Genomic DNA, 25,606 nt, shown 5'->3' on the forward strand with positions numbered 1-25,606 from the left:
ACCAGCGAGGTGGTGGAGGTGGGGGGAGAGGGGGGGGGGTGATCCCCAGCCCGGCTCGAGTAGGTGGTGGTGGTGGTGGTCAAACCTCGGTGCGTTTTCACGCTCGCTCTCTCGTTCCCTCCCTCTCTCGGCTAGTGGCTGCATCGAGCACAGGGGGGCGGAGCCCATTGGCATTCCCGAGTCCTCTGATTGGCTCCTGCGCACCTTCCCCCTCTAACCCCCCCTCCACTCGCCCCACCCCCCCTCCACCCCACCGCCCTTGTCATTTGCCACTGTAATGGTAGGGTGTGCTCCTCCGCGCGCTGTGACTCGCAGGGCCACCGCACGCCGCGCGCATTTCTGATTAAAGCCCCTGCGCAGCCTGCGTGCAGTGCCAGGGCTGGGCGCGAGGAGAGGAGAGCGAGAAAAAGAGCCCAGGAGGTGGAGGGGCACCTTTGGAGTGGAGAAGAAGAAGAAGAAAGCACGATAACCTCCGCGCGCATGGCTGTGTAGCAGAGCAGCTGCTGGCTTCTTGTGTTTAGGGTGTTTCTTCTTCTTCTTCTTCTTCTTTCCCCTTTGGAGGGAGCAGTAGTTTTGCGCGCAGACCCTCGCGCCAGCATGGAGACGAGCAGGTGGGCCACGCGGTGGAAAACGAAGAGGAGGCTTCGGGAGCCCACTTTTAGTGCACTGGTCGCGCTGGCCATCATCCTGTTGCCCCACGCTAACGCAGGTAAGTCCGGACAGACGGTGGGTGAAGGGTCGGTGGGGGGCTGCCAGGCTGTCTGTGCGCAACTGGATTCAGACAGTTATGCGTAAAGACGTGCGACTTTACGCGCATCTGCACGCTTCAGATGGAGCTACAGGTGTGAGTGAGGGTGTGGGTCCAGGGTCCAGCCACGGTCCACACTGTCTCTCAGATTTTGGTGATTTTAAGGACGAGCCAAGGTTATTGAATATAGTAATAGCAATACGACCAGCAGTGTTCGTGCGCCTTGGAGCGCAGGGTTCCTCAGGATCCTCAGCGTTTTCCAGCTTTCTATGACTGTGTGTGGAGATGTTCTTTCTCGAGAATGTGGAGCACGGAAAGATGTGCCTGGGGGTGCCTGAAGCGTTTTTACGCGTGGCTTGGTTTGGATTCAGGTCAGTTTTAAGGTTCGAACAGAACCGTGTGTGGAGAAACATGCCGAGGGAGACAGCCTTAAAGATTTATGCTATGGGGAGAGGGGTAAAAAGCCCTTTGTTTGGGCGAGTGGTCCGTTAGGTGTGTGTGTGGACACGGTTAGGTGGGGGAGAAATTCCTCACAGTTTCAGGATCCCTCTCACACTTTGGGGAAGCAGGCAGATTGATGGTGATGACTGTGGACGTAAGTTGAAAAGTTAGTCGACATGAAGGAGGAAGATCTACCCATCATCATCATCATTATCGTCATTATCATCAGTGTAACATATCACTTTGGTCCGCGTGGCTCCGTGCGTAAAAAGGCACAGTGAGTGCGTCCTGTCTGGATAGAAATGAGAGAGCAAACGATGTGGCATTGTGATTTTAAGCCTGGGAGGCTGCTCATTATGGCATTATGGGGCGTGCTGGAATAAAGCATAAGCATAGCAATTATGCATTTGCCCATGAATAGCACTGTCTGTGCTGGGAACAGAGGAGAGATCCAGATGTTTCTGCTTTTCAGTCGCACCAAAACGACCCCAAATCCGAGACATATGGAGCTTTTCTTGGACTAAGAACCATCTGTGCGAATAATTGAGATTTCTATCATTAGTTTCTGATATGAAATCAATGTTAAATCAGACTATCTGTTTGATTTGAGGCTGATGAAACATTTGTTTTAATCCGTTACATTAATGTCAGTATCCACCATGCAATTTTCAGTATCCACTATGAATTATGCAGTAACTACTACGAATTACTCAGTATACACTGTTTATTTTCCATAACCACTATGAATTATACAGCAAAGACTATAAATTACACAGTATCCACTATGAATTGTACCGCAAAGACTATACATTACATAGTATCCACTATGAATTATACCTTAACTGCAGTGAAGGATTCAGTTTCCACTATGAATTATACAGTACAGTAATGAAAATGAGTTATTCAGTATCTTCTATGAATCTGTCAGTATTCAGTAACTACAGTGAATTATTATAACTTCAGTGGAGGATTCAGTATCCACTATGAATTACACTGTAACTTCATCAGAGGACTCAGTATCCACTATGAATCACACTGTAACCATTATGAATAGTCCAGTATCCACTATGAATTACACTGTAACTTTAGTAGAGGATTCAGTATTCACTATGAATTACACTGTAACTATTATGAATAGTCCAGTATCCACTATGAATCACACTGTAACTATCCACTTTGAATTACACTATAACTTCAGTGGAGGATTCAGTATCCACTATGAATTACACTGTAACTTCAGTGGAGGATTCAGTATCCACTATGAATTACACTGTAACCATTATGAATAGTCCAGTATCCACTATGAATTACACTGTAACTTTAGTAGAGGATTCAGTATTCACTATGAATTACACTGTAACTATTATGAATAGTCCAGTATCCACTATGAATTACACTGTAACTTCAGTAGATGATTCAGTATCCACTATGAATTACACTGTAACTATTATGAATAGTCCAGTATCCACTATGAATTACACTGTAACTATTATGAATAGTCCAGTATCCACTATGAATAACTCAGTGTTCGCTGTGAAACTCCTGAAATGAATCTCTTTAGTTATTGATGTAATAACTGCAGCATAGACCCAAGGACCCTTAAGGAGTTTATAAAATGTTTCATTTCTCTTCAGTTGAACATAAATGATACCTGATGTCTTATTTCTTTAATTAACGAGCTCATTTCATCCACATACCATCACTTTATTCCCTTTTAGAACGGAGGGCTTTGATTTGTCTAGAGCAGTGGCCAAGCCAAAAGGAGCACAAGGTACTTTTTAGCCATGAATCCAGCCTCACAAGCTGGTGGTCATACAACGGCACCTCCCACTGGGTGGAGCTAGAGGCGGGGCCATGCCCGTGAGGCTGATTTCATGGCTGAAAAGTACCTTGTGCCCAAGAGGAACACCCTATCTCCACTCAGACCCGGTCCACACTGAAGTCCAGTTGGAGGCTGGAGCCCCCTCATGCCCAGATTCTTTACGTACATTTGTCCTGTCCTTAATTTTTGCACTTGTGTGTCTTCAGACAGGGCTGCGTTGTCCTTATGCTGAATCCCCCCCCCCTTCCCCCCCTCCTCCGTCCCTGCACTAGTGCTCAGCGGTTATTTGATGACGGCCCTCTTTGCTCATCCCTATTATTTTAGTTCAAAGAGGCAGAGCAGCAGAGGCCTAGCCAAGACGACTGACAAATGGGTCTGAGTCTGAGCCCCCGTGTACAACAACAAAGACCCTGCAAAGTGCAGTTAAACCTCTGGGTCTTTAGGTCACTCTTTAAACTGATGGTCCCCTGCAGCTTAACTATGAGAGACTGAAGTTGTTAACAAACTGTCAATTAATCAGCAGCAGCATTAGGGTTGGGATTGGCTTGAGGTTCAGGTTAGAGTTGGTGGAATTTAATACATCAGCAGCTACAGAGCATCCAGATTCGGCGTTTTCCAGTCCTGCTTAATGCTGAACCCAGGAATCTGAAGCTGAGGAAGCATTCTGACAGAGCAGTGGGGAGACAGATTTAGGGTCGGCGCGACTTGAAAGCAGGTTGACTTTTATTCTTTTTGATATCTTAAGCAATAAGTAGATTATAACAGCACTCCCAGTACCTACAGCATCGCTCCTCTCTTTGATCAAACCTGCTTCTCCTGAGTTAACCCCTCAGCTCCACACTTTCTCTCAGAACGGCAGGAAATACATAAATATTCAAAGAATCAATGTAATTATTCATTTTAATGTTAGTAAACTGTTATGGATTAGCTTAGTCCTGGACTGCACAGCATTCTGAATGCACATTTTCAATTGAAGGGATAATAGTGGATTCATAGTGGATACTGAGTCATTTAAAATAGGTACTGAGTAATTCATAGTGGATACTGAGTCATTTAGAATAGATACTGAGTAATTCATAGTGGATACTGAAACATTTAAAATAGATACTGAGTAATTCATAGTGGATACTGAAACATTTAAAATAGATACTGAGTAATTCATAGTGGATACTGAGTAATTCATAGTGGAAACTGAAACATTTAAAATAGATACTGAGTAATTCATAGTGGATACTGAAACATTTAAAAAAGGTACTGAGTAATTCATAGTGGATACTGATTATTGCATAATAGATAATAAATAATTCACACTAGATAGTAAATCATTCATAGCAGATTTTGAAACAGAGGAAATGCTGAAATTTATAGTGGGTATCGAAAACTAGTAGAAACTGAAAAATTCATGGTGGATATGGAATCCTTCATAGGAGACACTGAGCAGTACATAGTGGATACTGAGTAAATCATAGTGGATACTGAGTAATTCATAGTGGATACTGAGTAATTCATGGTGGATACTGAGTAATTCATCGTGGATACTGAGTAATTCATGGTGGATACTGAGTAATTCATAGTGGATACTGAGTAATTCATAGTGGATACTGAGTAATTCATGGTAGATACTAAGTAATTCATGGTGGATACTGAGTAATTCATAGTGGATACTGAGTAATTCATGGTAGATACTAAGTAATTCATGGTGGATACTGAGTAATTCATGGTAGATACTGAACTATTTACTGTAGGTTAATAAACAGTATTTTTTAAGAGCGTCAAATGAAAAAAAATAAAGCCATGTTTTAAAGGGTTAATCACACTTCGCCATTTGTCGGGCTGGCTGATCGCTCCTGAGGGTTTGCGGCTGGTGAAGGTATTTCTGCGTGTCTGTAGGGTGCCCTCTCTCTGGCTTGCAGTGCACAGACACGTTTTCCAGCCCCTGGGGCTCAGAACCAGCTCAGATGCGCATTCCTTCAAACAATGCTCACATTTCACAAATCTCTCCCAAAAGCTCTCATGCAGCGAGCGGCCTCAGGAGCTTTCTCTCAGCAGAAAGATCCGTTTGCGGACCGTCGCTTTTTCTGGCCGTCTGTTTATTGAACGTCTTGTGGTTTTGATGCGCTGTAATTACACATCATATCTACACGTCCAGACATGTAGGACAGAAAAACATAAATCCAGCTTTAGCTCGGCCTGTAAATAGCACGCTCCTAAAACGACAGCTGGCAAGAAGGCCATTTTTGGAGCGAATCCATGGAAGAAACTTTTATTTTATTGTTTTTTTTTCTTGTCTTTTGAAGAACCTTTGAAAGACTAGGTGGAGTGATCTTCTAGAAGAACCTTCTCCAGACTACATTTGCTTCACGAAACCAAACCAGAAAGGCTTATTTGGAGCAACACCGTCGGAGAACCCTCTTAGGTTTCACTAGAGAACTTTGGAGTGATGCTGTTAGTGAACCACCTTGCTTCAATAAGGAGTCTTTCAGGGACCGAAACGGGTTCCTTGAAGTGATGAAATAAAAAAAAGAACTATTTTCGGTTCCTGAAAGAACCTTTCAGAGGCCAATAAGGGTTCCTTGGATAGAAGAACCACTAATGGCTTCCTGAAGAGCCTTCCCCAAAAGTACATTTGGCTTCCTTTTGGGAAAGCTAAAGAAACCATTGTAGCTGAAAACCACACGCTCTAATTAAAGTGTGTGAATATGCTCTGGACTATAAATAGGAGGTGTGTTGCAGGAGAGCTAGTGTATTACTCTTTTTGCTCTATGGGAATATTGTACTCTGCAGTGGTCCGGGTGGGAGGGCACCAAAGCCGCCGCACCCCCACCCCACCTCTCCTTTTTTTCAGTCAATCTTTCCTTCCTGGTGAAGTTTTCTCAGTCAGGCATAATGCCGTCTTGTTCAAACGGCAAGCGTATGTCAAAGAGGGGTTAGAGGAGGGGGAGAGGGAGAGGGAGGGGGAGAGGGAGAGACGGAGGGAGGGAGGGCGGGCGGGCGGTAGGGCGGGCGAGAGGGGGGCTGAATACATTAGTAGAGTCTCAGGGAGCTGCAGGTGAAAAGGTCCACGCTTTTCCAGCTGATTGCACCTAGCAAGAAGTGGAGGCACGGCAGGGCGAGAGGCAGAACTGGGTGATTTGTGGAGTGACCCTCACTGCCCTCACTCAGACTTTCAGGAGAGGGGGGTGAATTTACAGGAGTGAAGTTTGTTAATAACATATTAATAAATGTGTTACAGCTGCATCACTGGATATGGGGGATATGGCATAGGTTTACCATCAGGAAATCTGAACGCGACTCAGTCTGGCACTGTAGTGACCTGTTCTGGCATTAAACCCAACCAACCAGGGCTCAGTCCGTTCTTTCAACACCTCGTATCTCCATTTTCCACATTTACTTTTATATAATTTGAAACGTTTGCAGTTGATCTTTGTATTTGATCAAAATTTTACGATGAATGGACCAATAGAAATGCTCCAGAAAGACTTGGAATGCTGTCTTTTTACATTAACTTCCATTGAAAGTTAAGAAGGTTCTTTTTGTTCCTTCTATGCAGATCTGGAGATACAAGGATTCTGTAAAAGGCTCAGAAACGAAATGTATTGTGATGTAATTATTATTTATCACTATATAATAAAAAGGATATAATATATCAGTATCAGTATCAATAAAACATCATCATTTCGCCCAGGCCTGATTGGAATTACACACTGTTCCCTGTTTTAATTCATAAAAAAAAAAATATATGATGCTACTAATTCATCAACATCTTTGCACATTTCCACAATGTTTAATGTTTTGTAGATCCTGAGTAAAGATCAGAGCTGTGGGAAACCTGTAAAACATCAAGAATGAGGTTCTAATACACAATTGCAATCCAGAATTCCCACATTTATGACATGATAATCAAACTAAGCCTTTAAAAGGTTCTTCACACTCTTGAGAGATCTTTTTAGAGACCTTAAAGAACCTAAATAGCCTATTAGTCCCACTCAGAGCTGCTGGTTGGGCTCAGCTTAAAAATAAAGCTCCTACAAATGGTTCTTTGAGTGATTCCACAGAAGAACCACCTTTGGTTCCTCCCTGTGGATCTGTGGTGGAGCCTTTATCGTGGTTCTATATGGGCATCAGTAGGGCCCAGAGTGTCAGGGCCCTGAGAGTAGTGGCTATCTGGCAGCATTTTGAACCGTATTCCACTGCTGTACCATCAGGGCTCTGGGAATTGACCCGTGTGTTTCTGTTTTCCTGTTAGCGCCGTAATCAAGCGTTTGATGAGTTTAATGAGTTCATCTACTGAAGCAGAATTAGACATCCCTTCCTCTGCTTTCTGGCGCCGCCAAATTCTGGACTCATAAAGGAGCAATCAGGCTGTTTGATCTTGCGTTCAGCCTTTTAACCCAGATTTATTTCCTATTTGCATTTACACACACTCACACACATGCACACCCATCCTCCTCTGCCTCAGCATTCCCTACACAAAGAACTGTATCCATAAGTGTGTGTGTGTGTGTGTGTGTGTGTGAGGGAGGAAGGGGGAAGCATGTGTGTGTTTGTCCAGCGTATTTGCCAGGGTCATCTCACACCAGCACCTCAGACGGTGCTCTCCTGAAGACTGCACACATTCATGTGGTGTGTTAAAGTGGTAGTTTGCTGATGACTCTAATGTATAGAGACACTTTGACAAGAACCCAGCTGTGCGGTTCTAGATGGCTGAGTCAGAACATCTCCAATGCATCAGGCAGGTCCAGTGAGGTGTGCCTGGTATGCAGCGGTCAGTGCCTAGCAAGGAAAAAACAACTGGTGGATTATAACAGGGTCATGGGCGCCCAAGGCTCACCGATGCTCATGGAGGCCCCATCCACCTCACAGTCCACAGGACTGGAGCTACAAGGCTAGCTAGCCAGACAGCAGTGGAAGCCTCCATACAAAGACTAGCGTTGTGCTAACCGCTAGATTATTTTGACTGTGTTCACAGCTGTGCTAATGCTAATGCTGGTTTTAGCTCTGCTGGTCTATTAGAGATCGCTGAATGCCTCCACTCAGGTTTAGGAGAGTGTGAGATGGTCTAGGCTGAAGCTGGGGTAGGTAGGGGTTGGTTGGTGCAGTCGCATTGGCCACTGCTGGAATGCCGGAGCCACTTCAGCTCTGCTGGGAGAATCTCGGCTAACTGTGAATCGCACTCTGTACACAAAGGCCGGAGTGTGTTGGGGCTGAATCCCTCTTGCAGAGTTTGCTGATAGCCTTCAAGGCCTCTCTATTCTCTCACATGGGCTTTAGAGTTTACTCGATTCGTATCTGGCTGCTGAAGTAGCTGCCACATTGGAGAGGCTTTGAGGGGGTGACTGAGTGACTGAGTCCACTGACCAGTCCACACAAAGGCGCTTCCTTTATTGGCCTTATGAATGGAGGTGAAAGGCCTTCGCCATGGAGGTTTTCAGCAGCGTTTCCCAGTCTTTATGACCACTGGCCTTTAACCTGAGAGCGGCAGAAGACAATAAACAGCATCTTGCTGGTAGAGGACAACTGAGATGACCACATTTAAGGTTGCAGATGTTGAAATGCCTCAGATTCCTCATACCGGTCACCTTCAGACGTGGAAGCCATTGCTGGAGAATAGAAAATTGGCTAGTCAGAACATCTGAAATATGGAATATCTGAAAGGTCTGAAGGGGTCGGTGTGTCTTTGCTGGTTTTCTTCCCGAACGACCTGAAGCACACCTGATTCTACTTGCTTAATCACTTGTAGAATCTCAATCTCTCGATCTTCAAATACCTGACCACAGGGGTTCCTGCGTGGTTAGTCTGAAGACCAGCAGCCACACCGACCCTTGCAGATAAGACTGGACATTCCTCCTGTAGAAGAACCGATTTCTCTTCCCCTAAGCCATGGCTTTCAACTCCACACCTAGGCACCCACTGTCCCGCACTTTTCCAGGTATTCCTTGCTCTCAACCCACCAGATCCAGCTCTAGAAGGGCTTGAACATTAGCTGATTAGCTGGATCGGGTGTGGTGGGGCTGGGGATAGTTGAAACATAGGAAACATTTGTATAGGTAATTGGGTAGATCATTCCCAGGACTGGACTTAAAAAAAGCAAATCTTAACAAATCTTCTGAAGGTTTTAAGAACCTTCTAATGATGGTATGGATGGTATTGCATCCACTGGATCTTGAAGTGGTTGTTCTCCAGCCTCTCTCAGGCACATTTCTTTTTATGAAGGCTGTTTTTGTTCCCCAAAGAACGTTTCAGTGGAAGGTTGAAGGAAGAGCTGTTAAGTTTAATGAATTTAATGTAAAGGTTTTAGACCAATCAAAAATTCCTAGAGCTATACATCAAAGCAAGGAACCAGTAAGGAATCTGGTCAGATGTTTAATTGATCGGTCTTTTAAGCTGATATTAGATTATGTGTTTCTTGAACTCAGATAAACAGGATGTTCTAAAATCAGTTAGTCATCTTACTATATCCATAATCCTGCAGTAGAAATATTACTCTACTCAGGTGGCTTTAGTCTCAGTCTGCAGGTACAGTATATATATATATATATATATATGAAAAAAGTATTAGATATTGGTATCAGGACAGAATTTCCAGTTCACAAGTAAGTGAATCCTCTCTGTTACATGGACCACATGAACAGTGTTTGCACATAATAATAATAATAATAATAATTCATATTATTATTATTATTATTATTAGTAGTAGTAGTAGTAGTAGTACTAGTAGTATTGATATCATTATTATTATTATTATTATTATTATTAGTAGTAGTAGTAGTAGTAGTACTAGTAGTATTGATATCATTATTATTATTATTATTATTATTATTATTATTATTAATATTATTATTATTATTATTATTATTATTATGCATCCAATAAATAAATAAATATTAAAAATATAAAAAAATATAAAATAAAATAAAGTTGTTATGTTTTTAGTTCTGTTTCCATAAACAAATTATGCTTATTGCTGCTATTACACAAACTTTACTAGAGAAGGAAAAAACCTTCTTAACTTTCAATGGAAGTCAATGTAAAAAAAATATTCCAAGTCATTTTGGAGCATTTCTATTGGTCGATTCATCAAAGAATCTGGTCAGGGACTGTTACATGCAGTCATTAAACCCTCACTTTCTCCAGGCTGCAGGGTGTGTGCAGTGCTGCTGAGCTGAAACACCTGATCATAAAGCTTTACTGTCTCTGCTTTCTCTTTCCCTGCAGCTAAACCCGTGGACGTGCTGAAAGTATTAGAATTTCACAATAGCCCTGAAGGAGTACAGAAGACATCAGGCTTCTGCGTGAACAGGAAAGCCTCCCAGCCAGACACGGCCTACAGAGTTGGAAAGGCAGCCCAGATCAGCGCTCCGACCAGACAGCTCTTCCCAGGTAAGCCCAGACGGACATTTCTGGCTTCCTGACCGCCTTCACAGAGTTTGGATGTGTGTGTGACATTGTGCTGTAGGTCAGTGGTTCCCAGTCCTGGTCCTGGAGGACCTCATGCCCTGGACATTTTAATGTTTACCCTGCTCCCAGAACACCTGGTCCAGGTAATCAGCATTTTAGGAAACCCCTAAAATGTGCAGGGCAGGCGATCCTCCAAGATTTACCAGGAAGTGTAAAGATGCTCAGACCAAAAAACACCCTAAAACAGTGGAAAAGCACTGCTGGAGGCGGAGCTACTGTCTCTCATTAGGGTGAATATTAATATTAATAATGCTCTAAATGTAGGTATTGTGATATACACTGAGGAGGCGGAGCTACAGTCACTCATTAAGGTGAATATTAATAACTCTAAATGTAGGTATTGTGATATACACTGAGGAGGCGGAGCTACAGTCTCTCATTAGGGTGAATATTAATAACGCTCTAAATGTAGGTATTGTGATATACACTGAGGAGGTGGAGCTACTGTCTCTCATTAGGGTGAATATTAATATTAATAATGCTCTAAATGTAGGTATTGTGATATACACTGAGGAGGCGGAGCTACAGTCACTCATTAAGGTGAATATTAATAACGCTCTAAATGTAGGTATTGTGATATACACTGAGGAGGCGGAGCTACAGTCTCTCATTAGGGTGAATATTAATAACGCTCTAAATGTAGGTATTGTGATATACACTGAGGAGGCGGAGCTACAGTCACTCATTAAGGTGAATATTAATAACTCTAAATGTAGGTATTGTGATATACACTGAGGAGGCGGAGCTACAGTCTCTCATTAGGGTGAATATTAATAACGCTCTAAATGTAGGTATTGTGATATACACTGAGGAGGTGGAGCTACTGTCTCTCATTAGGGTGAATATTAATATTAATAATGCTCTAAATGTAGGTATTGTGATATACACTGAGGAGGCGGAGCTACAGTCACTCATTAAGGTGAATATTAATAACGCTCTAAATGTAGGTATTGTGATATACACTGAGGAGGCGGAGCTACAGTCTCTCATTAGGGTGAATATTAATAACGCTCTAAATGTAGGTATTGTGATATACACTGAGGAGGCGGAGCTACAGTCTCTCATTAGGGTGAATATTAATAACGTTCTAAATGTAGGTATTGTGATATACACTGAGGAGGTGGAGCTACAGTCTCTCAATAGGGTGAATATTAATAATGCTCTAAATGTAGGTATTGTGATATATACTGAGGAGGCGGAGCTACAGTCTCTCATTAGGGTGAATATTAATAACGCTCTAAATGTAGGTATTGTGATATACACTGAGGAGGCGGAGCTACAGTCTCTCATTAGGGTGAATATTAATAACGCTCTAAATGTAGGTATTGTGATATACACTGAGGAGGCGGAGCTACAGTCGCTCATTAGGGTGAATATTAATAACGCTCTAAATGTAGGTATTGTGATATACACTGAGGAGGAGGAGCTACAGTCTCTCATTAGGGTGAATATTAATAACACTCTAAATGTAGGTATTGTGATATACACTGAGGAGGCGGAGCTACAGTCTCTCATTAGGGTGAATATTAATATTAATAACGCTCTAAATGTAGGTATTGTGATATACACTGAGGAGGCGGAGCTACAGTCTCTCATTAGGGGGAATATTAATAACACTCTAAATGTAGGTATTGTGATATACACTGAGGAGGCGGAGCTACAGTCTCTCATTAGGGTGAATATTAATAACGCTCTAAATGTAGGTATTGTGATATACACTGAGGAGGCGGAGCTACAGTCGCTCATTAGGGTGAATATTAATAACGCTCTAAATGTAGGTATTGTGATATACACTGAGGAGGCGGAGCTACAGTCGCTCATTAGGGTGAATATTAATATTAATAATACTCTAAATGTAGGTATTGTGATATACACTGAGGAGGCGGAGCTACAGTCGCTCATTAGGGTGAATATTAATAACGCTCTAAATGTAGGTATTGTGATATACACTGAGGAGGCGGAGCTACAGTCGCTCATTAGGGTGAATATTAATATTAATAACACTCTAAATGTAGGTATTGTGATATACACTGAGGAGGCGGAGCTACAGTCTCTCATTAGGGTGAATATTAATAACGCTCTAAATGTAGGTATTGTGATATACACTGAGGAGGCGGAGCTACAGTCGCTCATTAGGGTGAATATTAATAACGCTCTAAATGTAGGTATTGTGATATACACTGAGGAGGCGGAGCTACAGTCGCTCATTAGGGTGAATATTAATATTAATAATACTGTGTAGGTATTGTGATATACACTTTATGCTTATTCCAGATGTGCTGACAGCTGTTGCAGAAAATGTGCTTCTACTATTGAATGTCAGTGAATGCAGGGTATCTTCATTAGGTGCAATGCAGCTGTGTTTATTTAGCTCGTTTAGCTTGTGCTAGCGAGCTGCTGCTCCAGTGTAGCATGCTTTATGCTTCCCTTGGACCTCCCACTTTGCCTGCAAATGAAGAATTCCTTTCTAATAAATTAGACAAAGGCCCAAAAGTCAAGCCTTGTTAAAATGTTTTTATTGAACAGGCATTGATGCTCCTCCAAGTTGGCTCACAGCAGCTGAAGGAAACAATAGCTAAAGATTTGATAAAGCTCTTGGAAGCCCAAATTTAAAATTGCTCCCATGAGGAGCTGTGGGTGTTTTATGGCATCTGAAAGTTCGGGTTAAGTATTCATCTGTTCCTTCCCCTAGATGGAGTGTTTCCTGAAGATTTCTCCATTCTGACCACCATCAAACCCAAAAATGGTCTCCAGTCCTTCCTGCTGTCCATCTACAGCGAGCGGGGCGTCCAGCAGCTGGGTGTTGAGGTGGGCCGTTCGCCTGTCTTCCTGTATGAGGATCAGACTGGAAAACCTGCCCCTGAGGATTACCCCCTCTTCCGCACCCTCAACCTGGCAGATGGAAAGTAAGTGGGGGCTGGATGAGTCACTAATGACTAATCTTATGAGGCTCTGTTCATTGTTGGGTTGCATGGCTAGGAGTAGTGTCTTCATACAGGCTTGTAAGTGGTACTACAAGTCCACAAGTCATGATGTAAAGGACCATCATTTGGTTGAAGTACCTCAAATGTGTCAACAGGTAGTCGACAGTGATGGTACTGCTCCTCAATCCATGTTGGTGTTAGATGTGTGAAGATCACTAGACCACTACTCTAACCAAGATACGTTCAGATAAACAGCCCGGTTTGATTGTCGTAGTCTGACCAAGGCCTTCTGGGCATAGGGTTGTCTTAGCCTGATGAAAACGTTCACCCTGTCTGTAGACATGGTTAGCGGAGCTTTGCCCTGAAAGGCACTGTCCTCAACAGGTCTGTCCATAAATCAGGTTCATTTCCAGACACAAGGTTATCTAAGCTATCCACTTTTTCAGAGGCAAGGCTAGCTTAGCTTTGCCCTAGAGGGCCATTCAGACGTCTATCCAGAGGCAGGGCTAGCTTAGCTTTGCCCTAGAGGGCCATTCAGACGTCTATCCAGAGGCAGGGCTAGCTAAGCTTTGCCCTAAAGGACCATTCAGATGTTAGGGTTAGCTTGGCTTTACCCTAAAGGACAATTCAGAGTCAGGGTTAGCTTAGTTTTGCCCTAAAGGACCATTCGGAGGACATGTTTTACTTAGCTTTGCCCTGAATGACCATTCAGGGGACCATCCAGAGGCAGGGCTAGCTTAGTGTTGCCCTAAAGGACCAGTCACATGCACGGTTAGCTTAACTACACCCTAAAGGTCTATCCAGAGGCACGACTAGCTTAGCTTTACCCTAAAGGGCCATTCAGAGGACTAGCTTAGTGTTGCCCTAAAGGCCATTCAGACCATTCGGAGGTTAGGGTTATCTCAGCTTTGCTCTAAAGGACTATCCGGAGGCAAGACTAGCTTTGCTTCGCCCTAAATCGCCCTAACCGACCATTTAGAGGGCCTGTTTCACTTAGTCCCCGTACTGGGGACATCTGCTTTAAGGGGTTGTGGGTTCGATTCCCGGGCTCGGCAAGCTGCCACTGTTGGGCCCTTGAGCAAGGCCCTTTACCCTCTCTGCTCCCCGGGCGCTGGAGTTGGCTGCCCACCGCTCTGGGTGTGTGTGTGTACTCACTGCCCCTAACACATGTGTGTGTGTGAGTGTGTGTTCACTACCAGATGGGTTAAATGCGGAGGACACATTTCGCTGTACAGTCCACACTGTACAGTGACAAATACGTGCACCTTTGCACCTTTAGCTTTGCCCTGAATGACCATTCAGAAGACTTTCCAGAGGCAAGACTAGCTTAGTGTTGCCCTAAAGGACCTTTCAGATGGTGAGGTCAGCTTAGCTTTTCCCAAAGCACTATTCAGAAGCAGGGCTATAACTTAGCTCAGCCCTAAAGGACCATTCAGAGGTTAGGGTTATCTCAGCTTTGCTCTAAAGGACTATCCGGATGTAAGACTAGCTTAGCTTCACCCTAAATCACCATTCAGAGGTATGGTTATCTTAGCTTCACCCTAAATGACAGGTTCGGTCCAGAGCCAAAGTTAGCTTAGCTGCGACCTCAGAGGCTCTGGCCAGACAGAGTCAGGTTGGTCAAGCTTAGCTGTGTCTATTTCCGACTCAGCTTCAGTCCAGACAGGAACAGTCAGGGTTCACCTGGCAGGACGTCTTTTTCGACCAGCTCTCTGTTATTCTCGTCCATTTCAGGGCTGAGTCACCCTTTTAGACCGCACTTGGTCCATATACGGCCTACGCTGGGCTCTGTAGCGTAGTCAAATGAGTGTTGGAAGAAGACAGGGGTCACCAGCCTGTCTGTTCAGGAACAGGCGGAACGAATCTGCTGTAATGACGGCTTTCTCAGAACACTCAAAACCACTGTATCTCCAGAAATGTGGAGGTCTCTGAGAAAGCACATCGTCAGAAAGCACATCATCCGATCTATTAGAGATACTGCTGCATTAATAACACCTCCATTAGTCATTTTTAATATGTGAGGCTTTAAAAAGAAGCTGATTAATGCATTTGATTGACACATATAGATATATAATATGGATATATAAGACAGATATATAGATGTATCATTTATTTGTTATTATATAGAGACATATAATAATAAATACATTATTTATTAGTATTATTATAACAAAGCATCTAAATAAAAGAAAAAAAAAATATGCAAGAATACAACCCATAGTGTTTGACAGTGGATGACAGGATGTGTCCTAATTCTTGATAAGTCAGCTACTGATGACGTATGACGCTCATTCGTGGGCAATCGGCACAAAATCGGACCTTTTTTCAGCTTAAATGCCTGATTTTAAAGCACGACATGCTTTTCATTAGACTGGAAGAGTGCGTGGTCCTGTCCCAATCCCCCTTTAAACCCTTAAACTCGCAGTTAGCCCCCTGCAACATGAGCTTAGTATCATAACTAAACTAAAGAGAAAAAATACACCGTGTCCAAATGTTTGTGGACATACAGCAGTGGAGCAGCGGAACTAACTGTGTTTTCTGGAATGATGGATGGTCTCCATCTAACACTTTTAAGGTGGGCTGGTGATAATTCAACATCCTGACCTCACTAATGATCTTGTCGCTGAATGCAATCAAATTCTCACAGCAATGCTACTCCTCCAAAATCTCAGAAAGCCTTCTTCCCTGGTCAATAGAGACAGCTACTCCAACAAAAGCAGGAAAAACTTGCTTTAATACCCCTGATTTTGGATCGAATAATGGAAGAGCAGGTGTCCCAATACTTTTGTCCACACGGTGTACATTAATGACTTATTTCTGTGGTGTCTGTGGTGTTTAAGTCTATAAACATGGACTGAAGTGTGATGTCACAAAAACCATGACATTTACATACATAGGCTTCATATTCAACCTACCTACCCTGAAGTTATAAGCACTGTTTTTTGAGTGGGTTCACAATGCAGGACAGACAATCAAGACTGAGCTCATTTACATATATCAGTCTTAAAGGCACAGTAACACATTGCATTTATGACATTTGGCTGACTCTCACATCCAGTGCGAGTTACATGTAGAGTTAGGAGTCTTACCCAAGGACTCCTGTTGTTGGTGTATAGTGGTGGTCTTGCCCAGCCATGGAATTGAACCCTAGTCTACTTAAGGGGAAGGCTGTGTAGCTACTTACCAGGCTACAGCAACCACCATCATACAATCACACAGTTGTTATCAGTGGACCTCCGAGGATGGGCTAACTTACAAGAACACTGTAAGATGATAGAACTGGCTCGGGTTCTTGGTAGGGTCTGTAGCAGTTCTGGGGAACCTCTGCGACATGACTCTCAACCAAGAACACCCTCCTGCTCTTTCTAACTGTAGATGGAGGTGTTGAAGCAACCTACAAACCCCTGTGATGACCTCATCCACTCAGACTGTCCTGGCCTTGTTAGTGCCTTTTTTTATGGGAGCTCCAAACAGCTCCAGGACTCTTTACCCTTGTGCATTTTGAAGCAGCAGGTCAGAGCCGAGCTCAGAGCTGGTTTGTTTGTTGCTGTAAATCTGCTCAGCCCAGCAAATGCTTTGGGACACCTGGGTTTTCAAAACGTCCTACATACAAATGGGCTTGTTTTCTTTCTCAGCAGCAACAGAAAGCCGTGTGGGTCTCGTAGCTGTTCTTTACAATCACTGTAAAACTGACAGAACAACAAAAGGCAAATGTGCTGGCTTGGGAATAGAGCCAAAGACCACCCATTGTATCACCTTGTTATGTTGCGATGGTAGCACTCAGAGCTTTCTGGTGTTTTAGCCATATTTGGAGCAATGGAGCTTCAGTCTGTGCTTTTAACAATAATAAAAACTGATCTTCAAACCAAGAAAGATACTTCAATGAACATGGATGAAGCTAAGTTCTGTAAACCCAAACCACCATAAAGGAATGGTGTAGACTCTGTATGCAAAGTCACACTTCAGTTCTTCACTCTCAAAACTGCAGTACTGTCATTTTAACCATCAGTTTTATAGGCCCTACAATAGAACCCTGTGGGATACCACAATACATGCAACAGCAAATGGTTGCATGGTCTCTACATTAGAAATAATAGCTAAATAAAAACCATTGAATGTGTTGAGTGGCTTCCTTTGGGTCTACCTCTTATGCCCCCCCCCCAAAAAGAAAAGACCAGAAAACAAACAAACAGAAAAATATCACACCATAATCAAGGAAACCTATGAAAAATCAGTGTGTGTGTGTGTGTGTGTGTGTGGGGGGGGGGGGGGGCACTTGGTTATGGATCCTGAGGTTGTGGGTTCAATACCTGGGTTTGCTAAGCTGCCATGGTTAAGCCTAAGCAAGGCCCTGCACCCTTTCTCCTCGAATGTTGGTGCTGTAGCTTACCCCATCTTTCTAAGCTGAAAGCTTACAATAGATAATTCTATTGTAGTGTGTAAATTTAATGACATTGTAAAAAATGACATTCACTACTAAAGAAAGTTACACGGGGTTAGCTTTGGCCTAAGGCCTAAGGTTTTAGAACTAGCTTGAGACTGTAAGGTTGCTGGATGAATCCCCTGGACCAGTAGGAACAGTGCTTCACAGCTGTGGTGTCCTTTGAGGTAGATACCTAACCCTTAGGTGACTTTTACTTGCTTGTGTTTAGCGACACGTCCCATCAGAGCGTCCAGCAGTTGTTGAGGGAAGCGATTTGGCTTGTTGGAATGAAGATGTAGCATTATATAGAAATACAACGTAAAGGTAAACCTTACAAACTCCACCATAAAACAAGCACAGGGGCCTTTCTAAGCTCAGATGAGGATTTTCAATTATTTCTAGGAGCTGCAGTTGAACTATCCTGCATTCTGGGGCTACTACAGCACCACCACTAAAAAAATACATATTTAAATGAATTAGTTGGGAAAGTTTGATTGGCGTAGCTTAATATACCAATGGCATAGCACAGGGACCTTTATTACATGAAGATCAAATGGTTTGAAGTTAGTCAACCAGCTGAAGTGCTGTAAATGGGAAATCATTGGGGTTATCATAACATGAAAAGAACCCCTGAAGAACGGCTATGGAAAAGTGACCATGAGCATGGGCAGCCTCTGCTGAACCCACAGGTGACCTTGTTCTCCCTTGGCATCACCCAGAGCGGTCAGCAGGTCTTCATTTCTCTCTCCCCCTCCGTTCTTTGATGTTCTCTTCATAAAACGATGTCCTCTTTGGAGGATTGTGGAGCTTCTGGCTGAACTCCAGGGCCTGTAACTTTAACTAAACACACACTCGCTCTGCAAAGCTCCGCCGCGCAGGAAATATCGTTCTGACAAATGGCTGTCTTGAAACCATCGGTTACAGGAAAGCAGGGCAGCTTAGTGTGTTTTGCAACCCAAGGGAAGAGTCTATAAAACAGCATGCTCTTAAACAAAGCTTGTCTGTGCAAACTGATGGTGGGAATTTGCCGTCTCCCCCGTGAGGCTCAGCTTATATGATGATATTTTTATACGTGCCAAATTGCTGTCTAGATTATGAAGACACACTGAGCTTAACTCAGTGGCTGCTTTATTAGAACCTCCTCTTTTGCTGGTGCAACTGGTGTTGCACATTGGATATTTGGGCTAGCCATCCTCTAGCCCTGGTGGACCCTCTCTTAACCTTGATGTATACTAAGAATGGACCTCCACCCTAGTAAAAATCTTGTCAATAGCAGTTCTGTGGTCTAAAGCTGACCAATGATGAACGTTGAAGGTGATGCTAAACTCTGCAGCCCCCTGAGTCCAGGGCTATTTCACAAACCAGATAACCAGACAGCTGAAAGCCTGACCAATATAGGGTCATTAGTATTGAACCGTTCTTCACTTTGGGAACTCAGAAATCCAACTTTGTGAAACCTCCCAGGTGTTTTAGAGCAAGAAACCCCCAACAAGTCCATAGTGCAGCTCTCATGACTGCAATTGAAGGCGACTGTGGTGACCCTCTAGGTCAGAAGAGGGTCCCAGAGGGTCTTACATTCATGACAACTCTGACATCTGGGAACTCTCCAACTTGGAATCTTCTACGTATCACCAATAACCTAAATGGACATGAGCAGTAAGCTATGCACTTCTTTGGCTGCTTTGTTGCAGATTTATGCATATTTATTAATGCTTTATTTATTAAGACGTGGCTGTATTCTCAGACAGTTCCACGTGAATATAGTGCTGAACCGTAGCTTAAAACCACACGGTTTGGTCAGAAATCTTGCAGAAAGTCGTCCAATGTGAAAAGTGCTTGATTTTGTGACCATGTAAACAGAAAGGGACTCAAGGACCCAGTACTCAGACTCAAACGTCTGTTTTTAAAAAGCCACAGCACACTTTTGAGTTTATATTGAAATGAGTTCAACCTCAGTGCAGCCAGAGCCCTTAAGTGGGAAGCTCAACTTGACGGGATGGGCTTATTCCCACTTGGAGGTCAAAGACCTCCCAGTTTCCATTTGGTCATGAATGCAACATTTGGTCATGAAGCCTAGCTCAGTCTAGTTCCACCGATCTGTTAACAGCCAGGTTTAGTAGGTGTGTTTGAGCTGGGAATTCACCAAGCCGTGCTGGTCAACAGCCACCCGGGCCCAGAATTGGACACCCCTGAAATTGGCCCTGTTCTAGGGGCTCGTGATATAGTCTCATAAGACTTCATGACTTCTCTAAGACCTCAGCAATCCTGGGCCAATGTGGCCCCCTCCCTTCCCCGAGTCTCCTCAGAGTGGTGTTTTGACTATGTCTATTTCCCCTGCTCTGCTCTCTTCTCCGGCACACACTTTCCACAATGTTCACGGTGTCCGTCATGCCGGACTAACCCAGCAGAAGGGGGATTATTTGGTTGGGAGTTTAATGAGTCTAATCCAGTTGCTGAACAGGGCCAAAGTGTGCGAGCAGGAATGTGCTGGGCTCAGGAGTGGAATGTAGGATAGCTGAGGAGCAAGAGGCAAAGAGTCTAAAGCTTTCGGTACTGTTTCCACTGGACTCACGTGTGACCCTCTTGAGCAAACCCTCCGTCCTTTGACCTATACTTGTGTTTCCCCATCCTGGTCCCAGTGTACCCATGTCGCCAACCGAGAAGGGCTTGAGCATGATAATTATTCTACTAATGATAAGACATTTAATGGTGCAAAAGTATCCAGACACTTCCTTTGCTTTATATATATATAGCCATTACTGACCCAGGGATTTAGTTGCTCATGACCAGCTTGTTTAATCATCATGCCCAATGCCATCCGGTAGAAGCCTGCAGCATTGGACTGTGGAGTGGAGTTGCATTTTTTGGGCTATAACTAATCATCTATAATCAGTACCTGACTTCACTAATGCTCCAATGCCATTAAATTCTCACAACAATGTTCCAAAATCTACTGTAAGGCTGTTACTACAGCAAAGGGTAAACAAACTCCCAATTATAACCCTTAAGGCAACTCTAGAGGAGCAGGTGTCCACAAACTTTTGGACACTACATATTAAATATGAAGTTGCATGCTAAGTTTCTATGGTAAAACTCTTCAGAGTTTCGATGGCTGTGCCTAATGAATTCATTCTCTGTCCTAGGTGGCACCGTGTGGCGATCAGCGTGGAGAAGAAAACTGTGACCATCATCGTGGACTGTAAGAAAAAGATCACCAAGCCACTGGGCAGGAGTGACCATGCCGCCCTGGACACCAATGGCATCACTGTGTTTGGCAGCAGGATTCTGGATGAGGAGGTTTATGAGGTAAGGACACCGACACTATCAGAAAAACAGACTGGTCACTGAGTTGACCAATATTCCCTTAAGTTTGGTGTCCATAGAAACAGCAGTAAAGAAGTTTGGTGTCCGTAGAAACCGTATTAAGGTCAGTGTCCATGAAAATATAAAGAAGGTTGGTGTTAATAGGGACAGATAAAAGGTTAGTTTCCATCGATAGAGGTGTCTGGTGTCCATAGAAACAGCTGTAAGGACGTTTGGTGTCCATAGAATAACCCATAGAGAAGATTGGTGTCCATAGGAACAGCCATAGAGAAAGATGGTGTATATAGAAAAAGCTGCAAAAAAGTCCACAGGAACAGCTGTAAAGAGGTTTGGAGTCCATATGAACAGCCATAGAGAAGGTTGATGTTCATAAGAACAGCTATAAAGATGTTTGGACTCCATATGAACAGCCATAGAGAAGGTTGATGTCCATATGAACAGCTGGAAATGTGTTCGATGCCCATCAAGAAGGTCAGTGTCCATAGAAATAGCTGGAAATAAAGTTAGAGGCCATAGGAACAGCCATAGAGAAAGATGGTGTCTGTAGAAATAGCTGCAAAACATTAGAGGCTATAGGAACAGCTGTAAAGACATTTGGAGTCCATATGAACAGCCATAGAGAAAGTTGATGTCCATAGGAACAGCTGTAAAGATGTTTGGAGTCCATATGAACAGCTATCAAGATGGTTGATGTCCAAAGGAACAGCTTAAAATAAGTTTGATGCCCATCAAGAAGGTCAGTGTCCATAGAAATAGCTGGAAATAAGGTTAGAAACCAAAGGAACAGCTGTAAAGATGACTGGAGTCCATATGAACAGCCATAGAGAAGGCTGGTGTCTGTAGAAACAGCCATAGAGAAGGCTGGTGTCAGATTTATTTTCTGGTTAAAGTCTTTGCCTGGGCATCCATTTTCAGATGTCAGTCCACATTAAAGTCGACAGGAACCTGGCCTTGAGTAACTGGAAATAACTGCCCAGTTAGTTGACGACCTTGTCTAGAAGGACTTTGGTAAAGCCCTGTTTGGCTCTCTTTTAGAGCAGTGTGTTCTGGAGTCTCAGTTAGAGGCACTGGTTTATGATGTAGTTTCGGAAGCTTATATGAGTTGTGAGTTCAGTTTTTTTTTTTTTTATCTCTGTGGACAGTTTCAGTTTCACAACAGATTAACAACCCCTGAAGGATGTAATGGGCCATTTCTGGAACTGCTTAGAAGTAGTCTGGGTTTCATCCAGTGTTACTAGTAATTTGACTGTTTACTACTTTAGTTTTGTATAAAAAATGGAGGATTGGAGGATTAATCCAGTATCTGACAGCACGCAGAGAAAGGATAAAGGCTCTCTCTAGGAAAGGTCTGGAAGTAGTTATGACTTAATGCTTTAATGCTTTGTGCTTGTTGACTAAGATGCTCTGCAGATAGCCATCCTTTTAACTGGGACGTTTAGCTCCAGAGAGAAGACGAGTGTGTTTCTGCTCAGTGACCCTGATGACTAATTGTTAGTGCTGTTATAATGCAGAATGGAAGAGTGATTTTCTATAATAGAAGTCTGTTAAGTGTATATTTCTGTGGGGGAGAGCTAATCGTTCAGCTAATTGTTCCAAACACAGATGGTAGTATCACAGTGGAGAACTGTCACCATAGGCCTTTATGTTGGTTTATAAAAGTAAAAACTCTAACCATTAAGAAAACAGCTGCAGTTCTGTGCCCATAGAAACATCTGTAAAAACTTTTGATTTCTATAGGAACAGATGTAAAGAAGTTTGGTGTCTATAGAAACCTTCGTAAAGATCTTTGGTGTCTATAGAAACATCTGTAAAGACGTTTGATTTCCATAGAAACAGATATAAAGGAGGTTGGTGTCCATAGAAACAGCTATATAGAAGGTTGGTATCCATAGAAACATCTGTAAAAACATTTGGTTTCTATAGGAACAGATGTAAAGATGTTTGGTGTCTATAGAAACATTTGTAAAGATGTTTGGTGTCTATAGAAACATCTGTAAAGATGTTTGATTTCCATAGAAACAGCAATAAAGAATGTTGGTGTCGATAGAAACATCTGAAAAGATGTTTGATTTCCATAGACACAGCTATGAAGAAGTTTTGGTGTCTATAGAAACATCTGTAAATGAGGTTGGTATCTATAGAAACATCTGTAAAAAAGGTTGGTGTCCATAGAAACATCTGTAAATAAGGTTGCCATCCATAGAAACATCTGTTAAGATGTTTGGTGTCCATAGAACCAATTTTAAAGAAGATTGGTGTCCATAGAAACCGCTGTGAAGAAGGTTGTTGTCCATAGAAACATCTATAAAGATGTTCGGTGTCCGTAGAATACATTTTAAAGATGTTTGGTGTCCAAAGAAACATCTGTAAATAAGGTTGGTGTCCATAGAAACATCTGTTAAGAAGTTTGGTGTCCAATAAAAGTGCTGCAGTGATTTTTGTAAATGGCATTTCCATCATTTTCGCCTGAAGGTGACCAGCTGGCATATGAACAGAGAAACCTCACCCAGTGACAGGTCTTCTCCACCACAGACCCAAACCCAGAGTTATTAGAGCAACGTGTCGGTGGAGAACCCCGTTTCAGACACTTGACCTCAGCTACAACCCCATTACAGACACTGTACCCGTCCTGTCAGGGCTCATTTACAAATCAGGGGTCTGACACGGTGCCCCTGTGGTGTGCAGTGTCCCAGGCTAACAGTGAGGAGTGTGTGTCTGCTGTTTATCTAAGCCCTCCTCACCTTTTGCCTCACTTCCTGTCATGAAAGCCTCCCTTCGCCTTGTAATTAAAACCACTCAGGGCCAGAGTCCCTCTGTGCTCTGAACTTTAGAGGTCCATACAAAGACAGGCCTCATAACATCTGTCAGACGCCGAAACACGAAGCAGATTCAGTCAGGTAGTTCTGTGGCAGTGGGTTCGAGTTAGCTTGGATAACAGTCTGGTCTGAGTCTTTAAAAGCCACGATAATCGAAAAAGCCAGAGACAGACTCGCTGGGTTCCCCTTAGAGGGCCGAAAACACTGCGCCGTGTGGGTCTGGGAACACTGTGCTCTCTGGCTGTGTGTGTGACGGCAAAGCAACACCAGGACGATTCTCAATTAGCGCTCCACCAGGAAACATCTGCGGTGCTTTTAAGGAAGGAAAAAACAGTCTGAAGCCTCCTCGCTCCGCAGTCACTTTTGATTACAGTGGAACTTCAAACGTCTTCGGCTTTAATGAACGGCAATTGCACAAAAATGTTCATTAGGAGGGTTTGTACGTAGTGTTTAAGGAGAATAGCTGTTAGCAGACTCTGCAGCTTGCATTCAGAATTATAAGCATGTAAGCTACTGTACCGCTCTCCCATACTGTCTTTAGTCTTTAGGGCCTTTAGTAAAGGGAGTCGTCCAGGCAGTGCTTTGCTAAAAGAGCTAATCTTGCTAACAGTGAATTTTAGCGAATCTTTTGTAAAGGTCGAAATAAGGGAGCTGTTTTTAATTGTAATTATATGATTTTATTTATTATTATTTTGAATTATTATTATTCTTATTATTAATTAATATATTGTTAATTACATGATGCCCCCAGCACTAGTGAGGGCGGACCGACACACAACCCCCTCAGTCAAGCCTCTCATTTTTTTAACTGCCGCCGATGCAACACCACCGGCCAACGCATACCCGGCTTTGACGCACCAGCCTGCTACGATGTGGGAGAGGGTCCGAGAGGCTCTCTTGGGGAACCAGCGATCCTCTGATCATAGTTACAGCTATGCGAGTCCTTCTAAACTTTCCAGCAGTTCCAACTGTATATACATCCAATGTGTCCAAATACATATGTCCAAATGTTTGTGGACATCTCTTCTAATGAATTCAGCATTCATCTACTTTGAGTTGCACCTATTGCTGAAACAGATGTGCAAATGCACACACACACACACAGCTTGTCTAGTCCCTGTAGAGAAGAAGTACTGCCAATAGAATAGGACTCTCTGGAGCAGATCAACATCATGGCCCTATTGGCACCATGCTGCCTAGTAATGCCAGGTGTGGGCTAGTAGAGGGGTATAAAGCCCCCCAGCATTGAGGAGCTGTGGCGCAGTAGAAGAACTGTGTTCTCTGGACGGTATGATGGATGGTAGTGCATGAGTTGACCTCATTGACCCTCTGGTTACTGAATGCAAGCAATGCTCCTCCAAAAATCTACCAGAAAGTCTTCCTGCCTGGACAGTAGAGACTGTAGTTACTCCATCAACAGCAGGATCAGCTCTTTATGATCCTCTCGATTGCAGAAGAAACAATAAACGAGCAGACGTCCCAATACTTTTGTCCACATAGTGTAGCTGCAGGAGATTGTGTCTGTATTTGCCGTTGTTTCCTCCGCTGCCTTTCGCCCGAGGCGACGTTTTAAAGGCCCGCTGATTTGCATGGACACTTGTGCTGCTCCTGAAATTGCTGACAGATCTTGTCAGGGGGAGTTGCCAGATG

General features: G+C 43.4%; 1 protein-coding gene across 1 annotated transcript in view; it reads left to right on the plus strand.

Moving 5' to 3' along the window:
• The first annotated feature begins 597 nt into the window (after nt 1–597).
• col11a1a (collagen, type XI, alpha 1a) overlaps nt 598–25,606 on the plus strand; it is a 148,503-nt gene continuing 123,494 nt past the window's right edge. Inside the window, exons 1-4 of the mRNA XM_072679262.1 lie at nt 598–709; nt 10,227–10,391; nt 13,162–13,375; nt 20,960–21,122. Of these exons, the coding sequence (XP_072535363.1) occupies nt 598–709; nt 10,227–10,391; nt 13,162–13,375; nt 20,960–21,122 (654 nt within the window). The remainder of the gene's footprint in view (nt 710–10,226; nt 10,392–13,161; nt 13,376–20,959; nt 21,123–25,606) is intronic.

The sequence above is a fragment of the Salminus brasiliensis genome, chromosome 5 (genome assembly GCF_030463535.1).
Source record: "Salminus brasiliensis chromosome 5, fSalBra1.hap2, whole genome shotgun sequence".
NCBI classification, from domain to species: domain Eukaryota; kingdom Metazoa; phylum Chordata; class Actinopteri; order Characiformes; family Bryconidae; genus Salminus; species Salminus brasiliensis.